Below are 21,922 nucleotides of genomic sequence, written 5' to 3' on the forward strand. Positions count from 1 at the left end.
TCAAGTCAGCTGTAGTTATTTGATAACTCCTCTGTTGTGATGTCCCTCTTTTATTGTTGATTTTGGTAATTTGTATATTCTCTCCTTTTGCTTGGTCAGACCAGTTAAAGCTTTATCAGTTTTGTTGATTTTTTTCTTTATTTTTATTTTTATTTTTATTTTTGAGATAGAGTCTCACTGTCGCCCAGGATGGAGTGCAATGGCGCTACATCGGCTCACTGCAACCTCTGCCTCCCAGGTTCAAGCGATTCTCCTGCCTCAGACTCCCGAGCAGCTGAGATTACAGGCGCCCACCACCATGCCCAGATAATTTTTGTATTTTTATTAGAGATGGGGCTTCATCATGTTGGTCAGGCTGGTCTGGAACTCCTGACCTCGTGATCCACCCACCTCAGCCTCCCAAAGTGCTGGGATTACAGGCGTGATCCACCACGCCCAGCCGATTTTGTTGATTTTTTTAAATAAACCAACTTTTGTTTCCATAGATTTTCTCTATTTCTTTTTTCTATTTCATTTATCTCTGCTCTTTATTATTTCCTCCCTTCCTCTTACTTTGGTGTGTTTTGTTTTGTTGTTTTGTTTTGTTTTTGGCAGATGCATATCTTGATATGCTTAGTTTGAGTTTGATTTTCTTTTCTTTTTTGAACTACTTGAGATGGAAGCTTAGATTATTGATATTTGGTTTTCTCCCATTCTAATATAAGCATTTAATACTATAACTTCCCTGTAAGCACTGCTTTAATGACATACAATGAATTTTTTTTTTTTTTTTTTTTTTTTGAGACGGAGTCTTGCTCTGTCGCCCAGGCTGGAGTACAGTGGCCGGATCTCAGCTCACTGCAAGCTCCGCCTCCCGGGTTTACGCCATTCTCCTGCCTCAGCCTCCCGAGTAGCTGGGACTACAGGCGCCCGCCACCTCGCCCGGCTAGTTTTTTTGTAATTTTTAGTAGAGACGGGGTTTCACAGTGTTCCAGGATGGTCTCGATCTCCTGACCTCGTGATCCGCCCGTCTCGGCCTCCCAAAGTGCTGGGATTACAGGCTTGAGCCACCGGGCCCGGCCTTTACATACAATGAATTTTGACATACTGTGATTAAATTTTCATTCAGGTCCATTTAAACTTTAATTTTTATTGTGCTCTTATTTTGGCCCATGAGTATTGACAAGTGCCTGGTTTAATTTCCCAATATTTGGAGATTTCTCTATTTTCTTCTCCTATTGATTTCTATTTAATTCTGTTGAGTATGGAGAACATATTTTGTATGACTTCAATTTTAAAAAATTTGTTGAGTCTAGTTTTATAGCTTAGTATGTTATCTGTACTGGAGAATGTTCCAAGTTTGCTTGAAAAAAAATGTGTATTCTAGTGTCAATGGACTGAGTATTCTATCAAAGGTAGGTCAAGTTAGTTAATAATGTTGTCTGACCCAAGGTCGCAAAGATTTTTCCAGTTTTTTGTTTGTTTGTTTGTGTTTTTTTCTAAAAGGCTTATAGTTATATTTTCCGTGTATGGTCATTTTGAGTTATGTTTTAAAAAAAAAGTCAGTCAAATTTAGGAGAAGGGAGTTGTATACCAACTTTAGTGACAGTAATGTTAATAAGTTAAATATTGATTGACTTTTAAAATATGGTGTGGGCCAGGCACGGTGGCTCAGGCCTGTAATCCCAGCACTTTGGGAGGCTGAGGAGGGCAGATCACAAGGTCAGGAGATCGACATCAGCCTGGCTAACGCAATGAAACACCGTCTCTACTAAAAAAATACAAAAAATTAGCCAGGCATTGTGGCAGGCGCCTGTAGTCCCACCTATTTGGGAGGCTGAGGCAGGAGAATGGCATGAACCCAGGAGGTGGAGCTCGCACCACTGCACTCCAGCCTGGGCGACAGAGCAAGACTCTGCCTCAAAAAAAAAAAATAATAAATAAAATAAAATAAAATAATAACAAGGCTGGGCGCAGTGGCTCATGCCTGTAATTCCAGCACTTTAAGTGGCCAAGGTGGGTGGATCACAAGTTCAGGAGTTCGAGACCACCCTGGTTAGCATGGTGAAACCTTGTTTGTGCTAAAAATACAAAAATTAGCTGGGCGTGGTGGCACGCGCCTGTAATCTCAGCAACTTGGGAAGCTGAGGCAAGAGAATCACTTGACCCTGGGAGGCAAAGTTTGCAATAAGCCGAGATCGCACCACTGCACTCCAGCCTGGGTGACAGAGTGAGACTGTCTCAAAAAATAAATAAATATAATAACCAGTTGTCCCATCCTAATTTGTCAAAAAGACTATTATTTTTCCTTTGAATTGACTTGGCACCATTGTCAGCTATCAATTGTCAGTTGACCGTATATATGTGCCTCTAATTCTGGACTCTCAGTTCTGTTCAGTTGATGGAGTATATGTATCTATCCTTTTGTCAATACTACACTGACTTAAATACTGTAACTCTACAATAAGTCTTACAATGCAGCAGTGTGAGTCTTCCTAATTTGTTCTTTTTCTCAAAATTTGTTTTGGATATTCAAGTTTCTTTGTATTACTATAAATATTTTAGAATCAACATATTGATGTTTATGAAAATCGTGCTGGGCTGTTGATTGGGATTACATTAAATCTGCTGATCAAGTTGGGGAGAATTGGGACTTTAAAATATAGATTTTTCTGTCTCCAGGTGGATAGTGTAAAAAAGCAAAAAAGAAAAAAATATATATTTTTTCCAACTTATTGCCTCTATTTAGGTATTCTTTAGTGTCTCTTATCAATGTCTTGTTTTCAACATGTCAATCTTGCATGTTTTGTTAGATTTATGCCAAGTATTCCATGTTTTTTGTGCTATTTAAAATGGCATTTTTTTAAATTCCCATTTTAATTGGGCATTCCTAATATATAGAAACGTAATGATTCTTCTCTGTTGATCTTGTATCTTGTAACCCTGATAAATTTACTTACTAGTTGTAGTTGCTTTTTTGTAGATTCTTTGTGATTTTCTACATAAACAATTATGTATTCTACTAACAGAGACAGGTTTATTTCTTCCTTTCCAACCTGTAAGACTTTTATTTATTTGATTATATCTTTATTGACTTCTAGCCCTGGTTAGGACCTCCAGTAGAATGCAGAATGGGAGTGGTAAGGGTGAACATCCTTGCTTTTTCCTGACTTAGAGTAAAAGACTTCAGTGTTGTTTTTTGTTGTTATTATTGTTGTTTTTTGAGACAGAGTTTCACTCTTGTCACCCGGGCTGGAGTGCAATGGTGAGGCCTCTGCTCACTGCAACCTCCACTTCAGGCTCCTGAGTAGCTGGGATTACAGGCATGCACCACCACACCCGGCTAATTTTGTGTTTTTAATAGAGACAGGGTTTCACCACGTTGGCCAGGCTGGTCTCAAACTCCTCACCTCAGGTGATCCACCTGCCTCAGCCTCCCAAAGTGCTGAGATTACAGGCATGAGCCACCGCGCCCAGCCGATTTCAGTCTTTCACTATAAAATACGACAGTAGGTATAGGTTTTTTGTGGATGTCTTTCACTGAGTTGAGGAAGTGCCTTTTAATTCGTAGTGTGCTGAGAGGTTTTAACATGAATAAATGCTGAATTTCTCCCATGTCTCTTAACTTCTTTTTCATATTTCACCTTATTACCTTTCTTTGTTGAATTCTTGGTAATTTCTTTTTTTTTTCTTGAGACAGTCTCACTCTGTAGCCCAGGCTGGAGTGCAGTGGCCAGATCTCAGCTCACTGCAAGCTCCGCCTCCTGGGTTCATGCCATTCCCTTCCCTCAGCCTCCCAAATAGCTGGGACTACAGGCGCCCGCCACCTCGCCCAGCTAGTTTTTTTGTATTTTTATGGTAGAGACGGGGTTTCGCCATGTTAGCCAGGATAGTCTCGATCTCCTGACCTCGTGATCCGCCCGTCTCGACCTCCCAAAGTGCTGGGATTACAGAATTCCTGGTAATTTCTTAAGCTCTACTTTTCAGTTTACTATTCTGTCTTCACCTTGGTCTATTCAGCTTTTTCACTTGTCTTTTGAGTCTTTTTTATTTTAATTATTGCAGTTTCATTTGTAGACTTTTATCTGGTTCATCTTTAAGCCTAATTAGGCCGGGCGTGGTGGCTCACGCCTGTAATCCCAGTACTTTGGGAGGCCAAGGTGGGCGGATCATGAGGTAAGGTGATCAAGACCATCCTGGCTAACACAATGAAACCCCATTTCTACTAAAAATACAAAGAATTAGCCGGGCGTGGTGGCGGGCACCTGTAGTCCCAGCTACTCCGGAGGCTGAGGCAGGAGAATGGCCTGAACCCAAGAGGTGGAGCTTGCAGTGAGCCGAGATTGCACCACTGCACTCCAGTCTGGGTGACAGAGTAAGACTCCATCTTAAAAAAATAAATAAAAATAAATAAATAAATAAATAAATAAATATGCCTAATTAATATTATTAGTTTCTCATTATATTTTCAGTATCTTTTTTCACTTCATTAAATACATTAAAATACTTAGTTTCTATTCTGTGTCTCATCATTCTATCTTATGCAGTATTTGTGGGTCTCACCCTGCTATTTATTTATTGTTTCTGCTGACTCATACTCCTTGTGGTTTGTTTCCATATGAACTTATTGTTAATTATGAGGTCATGTTTCTTGTAATTCTTTGTGGGAATTTTTTGAATCTGTGTTTAAAATATATTCTTCCAGAAAGGCTTTTTGTTTGCTTTTGCCAGGCACCTAAAAGTACTTCCAATTCAGATCCACTTTAAACATTTTTTTGGCTTAGGGTTTTTCTGGTCATACAGGGAATATAATTTTGGGCTTTTCTCTGCATGAATGTTGGCTTTTCGACTTCCTTTTTACCCTGTCTTGCATCTCCGGCCACAGCTAAGTGGATACAGCAAAGTCTTCTGTAGGTGAGTTGTTTTCCCTGTACTCCCCTAGGGTACTGACTTCTGAGAAGTCCCAAATTTGGAGGAGAGGAAGGGTCCTACCTCCTAGGGCCAGACTTCAGGCCTTTCCTCCTCTTTCCCGATTAGTTTTGGGACCCCTAAAAGCAGAGCCTCAGACAAAGGTTTTTGTGGAATTAATTTGGGACGTAATCCCAGGGAGCAGGAGTAAGGGCTGGAGAGAGAAACAAAGGAAGAGGGAAGCCCAGGACAAGGTCACGTTATCAAGGGGACCTGGGACCTCTGATAGGTGCTTGATTCCATAGGAATTCTTGATTCCATAGGATCTTCCAAGGAGTCTTATGAAATCGGAAGATACAAAAAAGACACATTGAGTATTTGCTTGTGTCACTCATTGGTCAAGAGTGGCCTCACAGACATGGACTCCCCTGAACTTAGGGTCTGCGCATGCATAAGGGTCCAGGAGATTCCAAGAGCATCTGCCCTGTGGGGTCAGTGAGACTCAGACAGGAAGGGAGGGGTGGGCCCCATGTGGCCAAAGTGAGGTGGCACCCACAGAGCACTCATCACCTCAGCAGTGGCTGGAATCAGAACTGGGGCCAAGCAGACTGCAGTGGTGCCCAGGAGGTGCCTGGCACACCAGCCATTTACAACCCAGGGCCTCAGGAAGCACAGGCCCCAGCGCAGGCTCACCCTGATGGGGTCATGCTCTTGTTATTCTGGCTTCTGACTGATTCCCTGTTTAACACCCGTTCATCTGTGCTTTCACATAAGACATATTTGATGTTTTATTCCGCATTTTTAGGAAGGGATTTCTCTATTCAATTAGTCTGCATATTTCTGGATACAGAAGTAAATAGTCAATATTTTCAAAATGCTTCTATATGCATTTTAATATTCCTTTAAAATTTTTCCGAGGATTGAAATCAAGCATCCCTTTCTGGAGTTCCTATAATCCACTTTTGTGCCCCTAAACAGGCCAGTCAATAATGACAACAACAACACAGCAGCTCCCAGCTTTTGAACACCTACTATGTGCTGTTGTTATTGACTATATTACATTTCTATATGCTATAAACCCAATAATAATAGACATTGTTCTATACAATTGCTTTTTACAATCAGTTAACAGAAAGAAGAAGAAATGTGTATTTATACTTACATAATTACCTTTATCAGCACTCTGTTTTTCCATATGGTTTTTGAGTACTGTTGGGGTCATTTACTTAAATTCTGAAGAACTTCCTTTATTGTATCTTATAAGGTAGGTCTGGTAGCAACCAATTATGTTTATTTTTGTTTATCTGGAAATGTCTGTATTTCATTTTTCTTGTTGGAATCTAGCAATGGCAACAGCCATCCATCTAGAGTGGCCACTGCCAAAACACCAGCTGCAGCAGGGAGGCATGGTCCTCACCTCTTGCTCCATAGAGCAGGCAAGGCAGGAGCCCTGCCTTCTTGGGCGTGGCTGCAGCCATCCAAACCAGGCTGAAGACTCAGGCATCCCTGCATTCTTGGGGGAACAGAAAAGGCACCCCTTGCTTTTCAGGCTCAGAAGTGCCTACTCCCACTGCCTGGCTCCTCCCTGCTGTTGGCACCCACTCCAATCTTGGAACAATGTTGGGGCCAAGCCCTGACACCATGAATAGCAGCATGAGGTGGACCAATTCCTGGGCAGAGGAAAACAGGTCCCTGGTGAGGCCCCACTTTCAGGTCAGGGAAGGCCTGAAGGCTGTGGGCCAGGCTGCCAGTCCCACAGTCAGAGTAAGAACTGGTGCCTTTTCCAGGCCACCATGGCTGCCCATGGACCAGTCATTGCACACTTCCTTCCCTCTGAGGCCCATAAAAGCCCCGGGCTCAGCCAGAGCTGAATAGACAATGGGATGACCAGCTGCAGAGATGAGCTACCCTCTCCAGGGCCTCCTCTCTGCTGAGAGCTGAACACTCAACAGGACGACCTGCCTACAGAGAGGAGTTACCCACTGCAGGCCTCCTCTGAGCTGTTCTAACACTTAATAAAGCTCCTCTTTGACTTGTTCACCCTTCACTTGTCTGCATTCCTCATTCTTCCTGGACACAGGACAAGAACTTGAGCAAAGGCACCACCAGCCACAGGTTTCTGGCCAAAAAGTCAAAACCCCAAAGATCCCATAACACTAGTTTTGCTGGAAAAGATTGTTGGCTGACAGGTTATTTTCAGCAGTTTGAATGTATAATCCCACTGCCTTCTTCCCTCCATTTTTTTCTGATGAGAAGGTTGCTGTTATTGTTATTGGGATTCCCTTTGACATGACAAATCATTTTTCTCTTGTTTTCAATATATTCTCTTTCTCTTTAGCTTTCCAGGGTTTTAATAGAGTGTATCTGAGTGTGGCTCTCTACTACTTGGAGTTCCTTAAGATTCTTAGATGTGTAGCTGAGTGGTTTTCATCATTTTTGAGAAATTTTCAGCCATTACATCTTCAAATATTTGTTGTCTTCCTTTCTTTTTCTCCTCTTTCTGGTACTCCTATTATATATATTTTGGTGTACTTAATGATATCCCACATTTCTCTAAGGCTTTGTTCATTTTTCTTCATTCCTTTTTCTCTTTGTTCTTCAGGTTGCATATTCTCTATCAATTTATCTTTAAGTTCACTGATTCTTGCTTCTGCCAGTTCAAATTGATTACTGAACTCCTCTACTGGATTTTTCATTTCAGTTATTATAATTTTCAACTTTGGAATTTCCATTTTGTTTTTTCTTATACAATTTCTATTTCTCTGTTGATACTCTCTATTTGATGAGACACTGTCATTATACTTTACTTCTTTATTTTGTCTTGTCTTTTTTTTTAGACAGAGTCTCACTCTGTCACTCAGGTTAGAGTGCAGTAGCATGATCTCAGCTCACTGCAACCTCCGCCTCCCAGGTTCAAGCGATTCTTGTGCCTCAGTCTCTCAAGTAGCTGAGATTACAGGCATGTGCCACCATGCCTGGCTTTTTTTTTTTTTTTTTTAATTTTGGTAGAAATGGAGTTTCACCATGTTGGCCAGCTGGTCTCGAACTCCTGACCTTAAATGATCTGCCTGCCTTGGTATCCCAAAGTGCTGGGATTACAGGCGTGAGCCACTGTATGCACCCGTAATTTTTATATTTTTAGTAGAGATAGGGTTTTGCCATGTTAGGCAGGCTGGTCTTAAACTCCTGGCCTCATGCACTCTGCCCGCCTCAGTCTACCAAAGTGCTAGGATTACAGGAGTGAGCCACTGTGCCTAGCTTTTTTTTTTTTTTTTTCAGACAGTATCTCACTCTGTCACCCAGGCTGGAGTGCAGTGGTGAAATCATGGCTAATAGCAGCTTCAAAATCCTGGGCTCAACCAATCCTCTTGCCTCAGACTCCCAAGTAGCTGAGACTACAGGCATGTGCCACCACATCTGGGTAATTTTAAAATTTTTTGTAGAGATGAGCCTCTCTGTGTTGCCCAGGCTGGTCTTGACTCCTGGCCTCAGGCAATCCTCTCAGCTCAGCCTCCCAAAGTGTTGGGATTACAGGCATGAGCCACCATGCTCCTCCTTCCTTTACTTCATTTTTTTTTTTTTTTTTTTTTTGAGACAGAGTCTTGCTCTGTCACCAGGCTGTAGTGCAGTGGTGTGGTCTTGGCTCACTGCAACCTCTGCCTCCTGGGTTCAAGTGGTTCTCCTGTCTCAGCCTCCCAAATAGCAGGGACTATAGGCACATACCACCACACCCAGCTAACTTTTGTATTTTTAGTAGAGGCAGGGTTTCACCATGTTGGCCAGGATGGTCTCAATCTCTTGACCTTGTGATCCGCCCGCCTCGGCCTCACAAAGTGCTGGGATTACAGGCGTGAGTCACCACACCTGGCCTCCTTTACTTCTTTAAGTGTGGTTTCCTTTAGTTGTTTAATGGCTGCTTGGAAGTCTTTGCTTGCTAAGTCTGACATTTGGACCCTCTCAAAGGCAGATCTGTTGCCTGCTTTTTCCTTGTGTATAGGTCACATGTTACCCTTTCTATGCATGTCCCATAATTTTTTGTTAAAAACTGTATTTTATAATATATATAGTATATACATAGTTATATATTGTTAAAATAATACATATTTATAGTATAAAATATATTAACATTGGCCAGGCATGGTGGCTTGCACCTGTAATCCCAGCACTTTGGAAGGCCGAAGTGGGCAGATCACCTGAGGTCAGGAATTCAAGACCAGACTGGCCAACATGGTGAAACCCCATCTCTACTAAAAATACAAAAATTAGCTGGGCGTGGTGGCACCACCTGTAATTCCAGCTACTTGGGAGGCTGAGGCAGAATTGCTTGAATCCAGGAGGTGAGGGCTGCAGTGAGCCGAGATCTCGCCACTGCACCCCAGCCTGGGCAACAGAGTGAGACTTCATCTCAAAAAAAAACCAATAAAATATATTAATGTTTCAGATAATAAATTGCAGCAACTCTGGATACTAACCACAACCCCTCTGCCCCATGCACACAGCTTCTTGTTTTTGTTGTTTGCTTATTTATTTAGTGGCCTGGCTGGACTATTTTAGGGAAGTTTATTTCCCTGCTGTGTGCAGTTTCTGACGTCATGCCTAAGAAGCCACAGCCTTGTGTATGTGTACTGTCACCCTGGAATGACCATGGCTTTAAGATGGCTTTCTTTGTGTCTGTTCTTGAGCTTTCTGTTAACCTGTAGATGGGTGTCACACCTCTACTAACTGCTGACTGGTTCCTCTATTGTTTTTTATCACTTGGGCATAAATTTCTCCACAGTCCGATCAAATTAAATTCAAGCCCCTTTGCTCTGTTGCCCAGGCTGGAGTGCAGTGGCATGAACATGGCTTACTCCAGCCTCGACCTCCTGGGCTCAAGCAATCTTCCTGCCTCAGCCTCCCATGTAGCTGGGACCACAGGTGTGTGCCACTTGTCTGGCTAATTTTTTTTTTTTTTTTTTTGAGATGGGGTCTCACTTTGTTGCCCAGGTTGGTCTTAAACTCCTGGCCTCAAGTAATCCTCCCACCTTGGCCTTCCAAAGTGCTGGGATTACAGGTGTGAGCCACTGCGTCTGGCCAATAAATGTTTCTTTATTTGCTATATGGTCTTAAGAAAAATTCCAGAGAATGTGAATGGTTGTTTTTAAAATTATTTTTCATCAGTTATGGTTGTGTTGTCTGCAGAGCTCTTCCTGCCAGCATTCCAGATGTCCTCTCCCTAAAATCTCCTCTTGAATCCTAGTGTTCTAAGATTTCACAATGATGAGCCTTGGTGAGAGACTTTGCTTTGTTTTATATATATTCATTTTGCCAGGCACTCAGTAGACTCTCAATTAAGCACTTTTGTCTTTTCTGAAAATGTTGATTGTTTTTAACTCTTATTTTGTTTTATTTTATTTTATTTTATTTTGAGACGGAGTCTTGCTCTGTCGCCCAGGTTGGAGTGCCATGGCTTGATCTCAGCTCACCGCAAGCTCTGCCTCCCGAGTTCACACCTTTCTCCTGCCTCAGCCTCCCGAGTAGCTGGGACTATAGGCACCTGCCACCACGCCCGGCTAATTTTTTGTATTTTTAGAAGAGACAGGGTCTCGATCTCCTGACCTCGTGATCTGACTGCCTTGGCCTCCCAAAGTGCTAGGATTACAGGCGTGAACCACCACGCCCGGCCTATGTTTCTAACTCTTTTGTGTGTGTGTGTGTGTGTGTGTGTTTCTAACTCTTTACCCCCGTTATCTCTGTCCTCTTTTTCAGGAAGTTCAATCAGTCAGATGTTGAATCTCAGATTGATCTAATTTTCTTATTTTTTGTATCCTGTTGTTCATCTCTGAGTCTTTCTGTGTAACTTTCTGAAAGGTTTCCTTGACTTTACCTTTCTACCACTCTCTCACATTTTAAATTCTTGTTCTCTGATTGCTCCACCTTCTATGGCATCCAGTTCCTGTTTTGTGGATGCAGTATATCTTCCAATCTCTCTGAAATGATCAATGGCAGTTTCTTCAACATTTTCTTCTGCTCTTTGCATCATCTTTGTTTCCTCTGAGTTCCATTTGTTCTGCTGTTTTAGCATCTCTCTTACATGTTGGAAGCTTTCCTCAAATCTCTAGAGAAGCTGAGCATGGTGGCTCATGCTTGTAATCACAGTTACTCAGGAGGCTAAGGTGGGAAGATCACTTGAGGCCAGGATTTCAAGACCAGCCTGGGCAACATAGCCAGACCCCATCTCAAAAAAAGTCTCTGGGCCGGGCGCGGTGGCTCAAGCCTGTAATCCCAGCACTTTGGGAGGCCGAGACGGGTGGATCACGAGGTCAGGAGATCGAGACCATCCTGGCTAACACGGTGAAACCCCGTCTCTACTAAAAAAAAATACAAAAAATTAGCCGAGCGAGATGGCGGGCGCCTGTAGTCCCAGCTACTCGGGAGGCTGAGGCGAGAGAATGGCGTAAACCCGGGAGGTGGAGCTTGCAGTGAGCTGAGATCCGGCCACTGCACTCCAGCCTGGGCGACAGAGCGAGACTCCGTCTCAACAAAAAAAAAAAAAAAAAAAAAAAAAAAGTCTCTGGAGAGTGGCCCCTTGGTGTGGGACAGGACATCTTACCATGAAAGCATGCTCATGGCCCCTAGACAGTACATTCCATGGAGGAGAAGGAGCCAGCCTTGGAGTTGGATACACCTGGCTCAGAATCCAGCACCATATCTGCCTGCTTTTTTATTCTGATTGGATAACTCCCCTGAGCATCAATTTCCTTCTCAGTAAGATGAGGATAGTAAGACATCCTGTGGGTCACACAAGAGCAAGCAAGCGCTTGTCACAGAACAGACACTCCAGAAATGTTAACTTGTCAGCCTTCCCCTTTCAGAAGTTGATCTGAGGTACTTCACTTGATCTAAGGTACTTACCACCTGCATTGATCATTGATGTTCATTTTTCCTCCTTCTCTTTCCTTCCCTCTTTGGCCTCATATGCTCAAGGCCATGCCTCTACCAATCATGGAGGGACAGACCATCTCTGATAATAAGACTTTGCCACCATGCTGCCTTAAGCAAGTGGTTAAGAAGACATATGTTGGTGTCTGGGATCCAAGGCCTGCATCTATCACTGAAATAGCAGATGTGATGTAAAAACAAAGATTTCCCTGGCAGCCCCAAGCCTCGTGTGATATCCCTATTTACTACAGTCAAAGAGGAGACAGGAATAATATGGCTTCCAGGACTCAAGAGTCCACCCAAGGGAAAGACTCCCAGTGACAACTGGGATCTGGACCCCAGAAAAGGGCTCTTTGTCTCCTCCTCAAAGATCTGGAGGGTTGTGCCTTAAGAGCAAAGAAAGCATCTTCTAGTCTTCTGGCAGCCTGGAGACCTACCTCTCCAAAACAGCTGTTGGACTTTATGCACCACACACCCATGCTGCCCTGCCTCGCCACCCACCTCCAGCCACCTGCCATCCCCATGTTGCTGCTCAAGTCTAGGCTGAGACTCTGTTCCTTTGGTGGTACTACCTCCCTAGCTGGGCTCTGCACCAAGGAGAGGGAAGGGACAGGTTCCAGGGGAAGGGGGAAGTCAGCCAAGGAGGTCTTGCCCTCAAGTGAGAAGCTATGCATTCTGACCTCTCCCAGAGCATTCTGCAACAGGCACCTGACTTCAAAGGCTCCCCTAAGCACAGCCTGGCCCTATTCCTTCAGATCTCTGAGCCTGCCATGGTGGGCACTCAAGGCAGGCTCTGGGTCTGGGATGGGAGTTTGGGCAGAGCTATGCTGCAGCCTGTGTCCTCTGGGCAGGGCATCCATACAAGGAATTCCACACTCCTGAGCCCTCTGCTGAGAATGTCTGCCTCCAGGCCTGTGCATATCATCCCTGGGGTGGCAGGTCACCTGAGCAGAACCAGCACACTGGGTGCTCAGGGATCCTGTGCACTCTGGTGACCTCATCCTCCATCTCTGTCGCCTCTCCCACATTTCTGAGGGACAACTGGGCACAGATTCTGGGACACTTTGGGCGAACTCTAAACCCTTCCATCTAATAGGCCTCAGGGGCACTACCTACGGGCATTGCACCGTGCTAGGTCAGCAGGGTGAAGCAAAAACAACAAACAGGAGGGGTCCCAGCCCTCTAGCTGGTTGGAATATAAGGCAACACCTGCCAAGTATCCCACAGTAAAGCTCTGGGAGCCTAGAGGATGGAGGTTTTTGAAAAGAATGGACCTGAAAAAGTTCTTGAGCTTGATCTGGGTGGTGGTTCACAGGTTTGTACGCCTCTAAAAATCCATCATGCAAGCCAGCCAGGTGTGGTGGCTTTCACCTGTAATCCCAGCACTTTGGGAGGCTGAGGTGGGCAGATCTGTCAAGCCCAGAAGTTGGAGACCAGCCTGGGTAACATGACAAAACCCCATCTCTACAAAAAATAACTGGCATGGTGGCACACTCCTGTATCCTAGCTACTCAGGAGGCTGAGGTGGAAGGATCACCTGAGCCCAGGAGGTCGAGGCTGGGTTGCAGCAGCAGTGATTGCCCTACTACACTACAGCCTGAGTGACAGAGAAACCCTGTCTCAAAAAAAAAAAAAAAATCCATCATGCTGTGTACCCTTAAGATGTGTGGATGTGTGCACTTTACCACATGTGTTATTCTTCTTTTTTTTTTTTTTTTTTTACTGTAACTGGCCCTGGTCTCAGAACTCAGCAGAGAGTAGACAGGCCAAGCGGGGAGCAGAAGTTAGGTGGCAGGACCTCCAGGGAGGCCAGGTCTGGAGGCCCAGTGATGGCAGTGGGAAGGAGCCGTGGGCATGGGTTGGAGCCATTATCAAGAAAGAAAGTGAGGGCCTGGGGACTAACATAATGTCAGAGACAGAGGCAGCCAAGAGTGAGAGGTCTGGGGTATGAGAGCCAGGGCAGCCTTCTGTTTGGGGAACACCCAGAGACGAATGGAAAGTCCCAGTATGCACACAGTTGAAGGGAAAGTGGAGGAGGGATGTGTTGACTTCTCTTAGGTTCCGAATAGGTGAGGACTGCATGGCTGACACACCTGAGTGTGTTCAGGGCACCAGAACACACTCAGGACTCTGAAAGTCAGGCCCTGGGAAATAACTTCAGAGGGTGATCAGCAGCAGCCAGCCCATGGGCCTGAGACCACCATCCATCCCCAATCCCTGGTTTCCCCCAAAGCAGTCTGAGCAGAAAAAAGACCTGAGCCCGCCCCAGACTAGCCTGGGTCAGCCCCACCATTTGTGAGGTCCAAAATCCTGTGTTTAGGGGACATGTGTGGTGAGTCTCCAGCCCGAAGGTGGAAAGGAGGGAGCACACAGTAGATGCTCAAACAATGGCAAGGACTGACTCTAGGCCACCCATGAAGCTAAGCAGGGGCCCTCTTCACACCTCTGGTCCTCCAGTGTCTCCTCAAACATCCCCAGAGCAGGGGACTCACTCCCTCAGTCACTCCCTCCATTTCCATAAGCTCTAAGTGCCAGGACATTTTTCTTCTCTGGGGCTGAACTTTGCCTCCAGGACATTTCTCAGAGTTCTAGGATAAACTGTTGTCCCCTGAGGCTGCTCTTTCCTGCTCATCCAGCCTGGCTTCTGCAAAGCCTTCAGCATGCTGGCTCTTCTCCTGCAGCTGTTGGGCAGCAGGGGCCCCAAAAGGACCATAATCCTTCAGATGCAGTCTGAGCCAGAAGGAGGAAAAATCACCTCCTTTGACCTGCATGCTATACCACTATTAATACAGCCCAAGCTATTAGCTAAGGAGGCTACATGCAGTGTGTGGTTCCCATTTAGCTGATAGGAAAAAAGAGGGAGTTCTCATTTCACATACCACCTTGGCTTCCCAGAGCCTCTCCATGATCCCCACCCAGTCCCTGCCCCATTGGGCCCCCACCCAATCTGCCCTCCTTCACCCACTGCACTGCCCCACTCACAAAACTTTTATGTGCCCCAGCCAGCTCTTCCCCTTGCCACATTTGCATGTGTAATAGCCTGGTTCTGAAATGCTCTGATTCATCTTCCCCTGGCTAACTCCTGGTCACTCATCTTACTTCCACTCACCTCCTCCAGGAAGTCTTTCCTGAAAACCCCTGCCCTTGCCTAAATTAGGCTCCAAGGTTATCATCTCTCAGTAACCCGTACTTTTCCTCCATGGTGCTTATCAGGGTGTCTACTCTTCCTTACCTGTGAGCAGCTACTTCAGAAAGGCCCCCGAGGGCAGGGAGCATGTGGATTCTGTTTCCCACTGTGTCCCCAGCACTGGGCACAGTGCCTAGCACAGAGCACATGTACATACAGTAAAGATGGACTGAGTGCACCTGTAAATGAGGCATCCTTATTGATCTGGTTATGCAAAGCCCTCGACTGCCACACCACTCCATCCTCCCCAGCCTGAGCAAGAGGATGCAGCATCAAGAGTGTGTGCTTTGGAGACAGGCAGACCTGGGCCCACGTTGCAGCACAGCCACTTACCAGCGTGTACCTGTAGTGACTTTGTGTCTCGGAACTTCCGTCTACTCACCAGTAAAATGGAGATGGTGATAGTACCCACCTCATGGGATAACAGATGTGATACAGTCGCGTGTGCAAGGGCCCAGCACACAGTGCTCAGGACAGAAGTCTCCTTTAAGGGCGCTTATGAGCAGGGTGTGTGTGTGTCCTGGCCACCTCAAACAAGCAGGGCGGGGCAGGGCTTGCTCTGCTGCAGATCCAGAGCAGCAGGGTGGTGACCAGGCTCACCTCTCAGGCGCAGCTTGCTCTTGGGATACTCCCTTCTCGAGGTAGGCCATCCTCATTCTCTCTGGTAGCCTCAGAGCCCCATCATCTTTGTCCCTCTGTAAGAGCCGCAGGGAAAAGACACCTTTACTGTCTTCATGTTCTGACTGAGCAAGCAGAGGCCTAAGCCCCAGCTGCACAGGCCCCCAGTTCCTGGCCCCCATCTACCCCAGGCCTGGATACCGCCCCTTCCAGGGGGCTCAGGAGGCCGGGTGAGTCTGGTCTGCCACAGACTTGCTGAGGAGAGGTTCCAAGTCCCTGGTCTCCCTGCTCACTTTATTAGGAAAGGGTTGCTTTTTCTCATGTCCCTCTTTCCTGGAACCACCTCTAGGGATAAATAAGAAAACGTGACATAACCCGAGAAGTCCCTCTAGGCCTAAACCCCACACCCTGGTGGGCCTCAGCTACTTCTCTGTGGCATGTGAGATGGTTGGCCAAGGCCGTTTCTGAGCAGAAGGGAAGGGGCTGTCAGCCCTTGGCCCATCAGAAAAATGATCCCATTCTCAAGGGGCTGACACTTGAGGCATCAGTGAAAACCCCTGGAGCATCTTCAGGACACATGTAAAGCCACAAATGGCACCGTCCAGTGCCCCAGCCACCCCAGTCTCTTTCAAGGGCCAGTACAGACCCCACCCCTTTGGGAAGCTCCCCAGATCCCCACTGTGCCTGCTGTGGCCCATCTGGACCCTTCCTCCTCAAACGGAACCCCTCAGCTTTGGACTCCGTAAGTTAAGGCTATCACTGCCTCCACCTATTGATACCCTAAAGCCAGACTGAGAGTCTGGGTTGGGCGTGCTATCTGGCCCCCAGGGCTTTGCACACCCTGCACCCCACTCCCGCCCTCATCACCCTCTTTGCTAACGCCTACACCTCCCTTAGAATTCAGCCCAGGCAAAACTTCCTATGCCATCCCTCTGCATTCCCCAGGCCTCACACCTGCAGGCTGGCGGATGCCCTGCAGGGCTCAGCACCCTCGTCTGACCTGGGCTTATCTCTGTTGAGGTATCCCCACCCTCAAGCTGGTCTATCTGCTTGTCTGCCTACTTCACTGAACTAGAAGTGCCTTGAGGGCAGGGCTGGCCTTGGTCCAGAACAATGTCTGGAACAGAGTTTGTAAAATAAGCGAATGAGGCTGTGAGAAACACTCTCAGCCATCCAAACCCAAAGAATGGACTTAGCAGCATGAAGAGCAGCAAAAGTGAGACTTTTAATAGTGGTCTTGCAAGATCGGGTGTCTAGTAGGCAGGCACACTCAGGACAGTCACAGCAGGTAATTTATCTCCTAGCATACAAGTGCCTCCCCTAGTTCCTCACTGGTCGAGTACTATGGAGTTACAATCTTCCCGGACGACACCCAAGTTTCATTATCCCCTTATAAGGTTATACCCTGTCCCCTTCCCCACTTAAGTTTCAATTTCCCAATAATGAAACTTTCTTCCCTTTTACGGGCTGACCCCTCCTCTACATTCTGTTCGCTTATTGTGACCTTCTAGGTGCATGGCCCATGCAGCTTGTTACATTTGCAGGCTGGCTGCCAATACTTAGATTTATCATGTCTTGAAAATGGACCATGTAAAATGTTTTCTCACAAATTCCCTCCTGTTTTCTATTGACTTCCTTTGGTCTCATTTTCATTTAAACCCTTTTGGTTCTTGAATTGCTCTAGAAGTTGTTTACTTTTTTTCTTCCTTACATAGGAGAGTGAGTTTAATTTGGTTTCTAATAGTAGCAGGTTACTTTGCTGGTAAGTCATGGGTATTTGTTTATTAATAGCTGTTTCAATTCATCTCTGCACTAGTCCCCTCACACAAGGGATTATACAATATCTCACTGCTGTTAAGACTCCTGCACAATTAAGAGAGATGGAAGGATTGAAGCTACCATGCCTTTCCATTTTTCAAAGCAACCTTTGAAAACCTGTACATGGGTCATTAATTCCAGCATTTTTTGCCAGTTCATTGGCTAGAGTTGTTAGTCCTTATAAAGCTTTTGTGATGGTCCCATCTGGGGTAGTATTGTTGGGAATGCAAGTACATTTCTCACCCAGCATAACATATACACCCCTTTTTTCTGCTAGTATCATGTTTAGCGCAAACCTGTTTTATCAGGCCATTCAACTGGTAGCATCCAACTGATCTCAGCTCACTGCAAGCTCCACCTCCCGGGTTCACGCCATTCTCCTGCCTCAGCCTCCTGAGTTGCTGGGACTACAGGCACCTGCCACCATGCCTGGCTAATTTTTTGTATTTTTAGTAGAGACGGGGTTTTACCATGTTAGCCAGGATGGTTTCGATCTCCTCCTGTGTGTGTGAGCAGAGATCGATCACTGCACTCCAGCCTGGGCGACAGAGGGAGACTCGTCTCAAAAAAACTTCTGGCAGTTATTTGGCAGGAAGCCCTTGGACAGATGTAGTTTATTCTTTAGGGGTCTCCAGCTTGGAGTTACCCACCCCATGTTTACTGTCCAACCCTGAAATTGGGTAGTCCACTATATATTATCCCAGTTTGGGCAGGGTGATGCCCTACTGTAACCTGTATTTGGTTTAGGGCAAAGATACTTAGCTGCCTGTGAGATCTGTCTCTGATTTTTTTAATTTCCACAAGGTAAAACCTGGCAGGCATTAAATCTTATAGTCTGGGGTGCTACCGTCTTGGTCACATTAATCACCAGCCTGACTGGGTAGAGAGGAGTCCCCTGCCAGTTTCCATTTTGACCTTCTGCTCTTTGCATAGTAGCCCATCCCAGTCATATTAACTTCCAGAAATGGGGCCAGCCCATGTTTTCTTTTTAAATTTTTCTTAGAGTTAACTTTAAGGATTCCTTAAAGTTAAAGTTAGACTCGGGCACGTTCCACTGGTCTTTTTCCCTCCCTTCCAGGGGCTCTTTTACCAGTCCCTTGACTCTAGTATAGTGGGTCCATCTCCATTCAGCTGTTTGCAGGGCCATCTCCGTGGTCAGGAGCACTTGATAGGGACCTTCCCAGCTTGGGTGGAGCTTGTCTTCTTTCCAAGTCTTAATCAGCATCAAGTCACCAGGCTGGAAGTGGTGAACCACAAACTTAAGGGCGGAGTTTGAGTTAGAAGTCTTTTTAACCTAAGGGATGACAGGGTGGAGGATATGGCCAGTATATAGTTTCTTAAAAATTGATCCTTGGTTTTCATAGTAGGGAGATCTGTAGCTCTGCCTAAATACAGGAGCCCATATAATAACGTATAGGGGAACAATCCCAAGTCTTTTCTCGGAGCTGTCCTAATCCTATGGAGTGCTACTGGGAGACATTTGGTCCAAAGCATTTTAGTTTCTAAGATTAGTTTGGTGATATGCTTTTTGAGAGTTTGATTCACTCTTTCTACCTTTATAGAGGAAGGGGGATGCCAAGGGGTGTGATAATGCCATACAATTTGTAAACCTTCCATAATTCCCCTTAACACCCTTGAGGTAAAATGGCTCTCATTGTCTGAATCAATATTTTTCACCAGGCCAAATCTGGGTGCAATCTGTTCTAATATTATTTTGACCATATTCCTGGCAGTGGCTGTTGGGAGAGAAAAGGCTTCCACCCAGCTGGAAAGGTGATCTACGATCACCAGTAAATACTTTAATCTTTCTACTTTGAGCATTTCTGTAAAATCTACTTGGATGCTTTGAAATGGTCTTAGTCCAGGAGGTCTTCCTCCCATGGCCTGTTTTCTAATTACCTTTTGGTTTATCCTTTGACAAGTTACACAATTTCCACATACTTGTTTAGCGAGGGTATAAGTACCTATACACCCATAATTCCTAATGTTATAGGAGGCAGAAAGAAATTTAGGTAGACAGGGTAAAGTGAGTCCCTGGCAGAAAACTTTCCTTCTAACAAAAAGCAGCTCAGAAAGCTCCCTTTCTAACCTCATGCAGTTCGAAGACATCACTTTTCTTCTAACAAAGGGCAGCCTGAAAGCTCAGCCTGTAAATCACAGATAAACAGCTCAAGCACAGAAGGGGGAAGTCTCCTGGGTAATCACCAAACTTCATACTCATACAATGGGCCCCAGTAAAAACAGTGGGCCTTAATAAGCACATTCCTTTCCCTTTAGGCACACTAAGATAGGGAGGCTAAAAGCGGACTGGGGTTGGGGGGTGGGTGCCTGAAGCTGCAAGAAGATGCCTGGAACAAACACAGACACTCTCCCTCCCAGATAAGTGACAAAATGGGGTCAAGGCTGATAGAAACTGCTCTAAACAGAGAGCACACCTGGTCACAACTAAATCATCAGACCCTAGGAGGATAATACATCCCCTCTTCACATTTTTATTGCAACTTGGCAACCTGCTCAGGATCCCCCTTTCAATGCAGAGCTGCTCCCTCCCCCGGCCACAAATTCCTGCTCCAAACGCACTCCACCTGTGCGACCCGATCTCCCCAGCTGCAAGACCAAGAATCCTGGCATCCACCCCAGCCAACAAGGCTGCCTCACTAAGTATTGCATTACACAGAGCCTGGGGTCCCCAATGACTCCCTTTGTGTACTATAGACATTAGTTCTTTTATCAGGGGTTTACTCACACTAGCTCTCGCACACTGTCCACCTTTATTTCAGCTGTCTGCTCCCGCTCTGCGGCTCCTGCCACCCCCACACCTGCAGCTGCATTTCCTGGCCCACAAGGCCAGCTCTTAGTTACAAAGTTAACTTTTAAAAGGCTTTGACTTACTGGGTCCTCTGTATTTAATCCGGAGGTTTTTTGTGTTTTTTTTTTCCATCTGATCTCTGGCCTCTGCAGGAATGCAGAGGGAGTTTTCTCTTTTGCTTGTTGAATCTCGAGTGCCTTTCAGACATTTTGAGTCCTAGAAGTGGACTCTTTGATCCCTTTAATTATTAGTTCTCTGAGGTTCTGCATTTGGGCCTGGTCCCTGGGATCATTATTATCCCATTTGGGATCAACATTTGGAAGTTTTTTGTTCAACTGTCAAGACTTCTTGCCTGGGAGGGTGTTACCTCTCCCAGATAGTCATGGCCACTCTCCTAATCATTCCCCTTCCTTCTCCTATGAACAGGATATTTAAGATAGACATCGTTTCAGCCCAGGTGTAAAAGCTGGGTCCTATGAATTTGTCCAGCTGGTCTGCTAAACCAAGGGGATCTCCTAGGAGTAGTTTCATTTCCTTCTTGAAATTCCTAACATTAGTACTTGTAAGAGGAGCATTTACAAAGTCAATCTCTCCCTCTTTCGTAAGAACTTCCCTAAAAGGGAACATGCTAGACGCCTGCTGTGTGGATAGGGAAGTTCTCAATATCTCTCCTATACTGTTCTAATTCTTTTTTTTAATTTTGATAAGGATTTAAAGAAGCAATTGGTTCAGCTTCCCCATGGTCTCCAGGTCTTTTTTCCTCTAACCCTCCTGCTGCCCCTTGATCTTCCTGTCCCCTATTTTGTGAGACATATGGAGCGGGCATGCATGACGGGGGTCCCAGGGCTTTTCCCTAGGTGAGGGCTTTTTACTAGGCTTTTTTTCTTCTTCTTTGAAGGGGAACATGGGGTTGAATTCCTTGATCCAGCAGAGAGCATAACATCTCTTCTTATGAGGGTGGAGTTTTATCATTCACATAGAGAATTAAAGCTTGGCACACCCAATCCTCATCTGAGCCAAACTTGGGCCAAAAGACTGAAGGCTTATAAATGGGTCTTTGGGCCAGATAAAACAGCAATGCTTTATTATCTTTTGCTTTTCCTTGTCCCTGGTTCGAGGGTTGTTCCTCCAAACCTGCCACATTCTCCCCAAAGGACTATCTGGGGGAATGTCAGAAGGAGTCTCTTTGGTTCCCTATTTCCTTTATCACCTAGCCTAGAATTCCTGCTTCCCATTTTCAGTCAGTCTCTGAGTTTTCCTGTGTACTCAACCCCCCTTACTGGAGGTTTCTTGCACACCCCGAGAATAGCTTCATCCGTTTCCAGCCGTCTCCCTCTCGGGAGAAGAGAATCACAGATTGGGACTCTGCACTCACTTTGTATCTAAGATACATCTCAGTCACACACACACTCAACTGCCGAAAATGCCCAACCACCAAGGCAGTACTTACAGTCCAATTTTCCACCTTGGCTCATGCACATGGTTGCCTGGTTGCCACAGTGCCTGCTTTTCTCCCTGTGTCATCTCAACTGCCTCCTGAGTAAGTCTTGGGTTTGTCTAAGGCTTCTGTGGGGAGCTGGGATGCCTGACAGAGCAGGCCACCTAAATTGGGTAGGACATGTCTCCTCTCTTGGCCAGAGTCCCACTCCACGCAGGCACAGAGATCCCGGACAGGCTGCCAG

The 21,922-nt window shown here is 45.7% G+C and overlaps 1 protein-coding gene across 1 annotated transcript in view; it reads right to left on the minus strand.

Annotated features, from left to right (window-relative positions):
• Positions 1-16,844: 16,844 nt before the first annotated feature.
• PPCDC (phosphopantothenoylcysteine decarboxylase) overlaps positions 16,845-21,922 on the minus strand; it is a 47,355-nt gene continuing 42,277 nt past the window's right edge. The window contains exon 6 of the mRNA XM_033189331.1: positions 16,845-18,668. Within this exon, the coding sequence (XP_033045222.1) occupies positions 18,661-18,668 (8 nt within the window). The 3' untranslated portion in view covers positions 16,845-18,660. The remainder of the gene's footprint in view (positions 18,669-21,922) is intronic.

This window comes from Trachypithecus francoisi, unplaced genomic scaffold, assembly GCF_009764315.1.
Source record: "Trachypithecus francoisi isolate TF-2019V2 unplaced genomic scaffold, Tfra_2.0 Lachesis_group3, whole genome shotgun sequence".
Lineage (NCBI taxonomy): Eukaryota > Metazoa > Chordata > Mammalia > Primates > Cercopithecidae > Trachypithecus > Trachypithecus francoisi.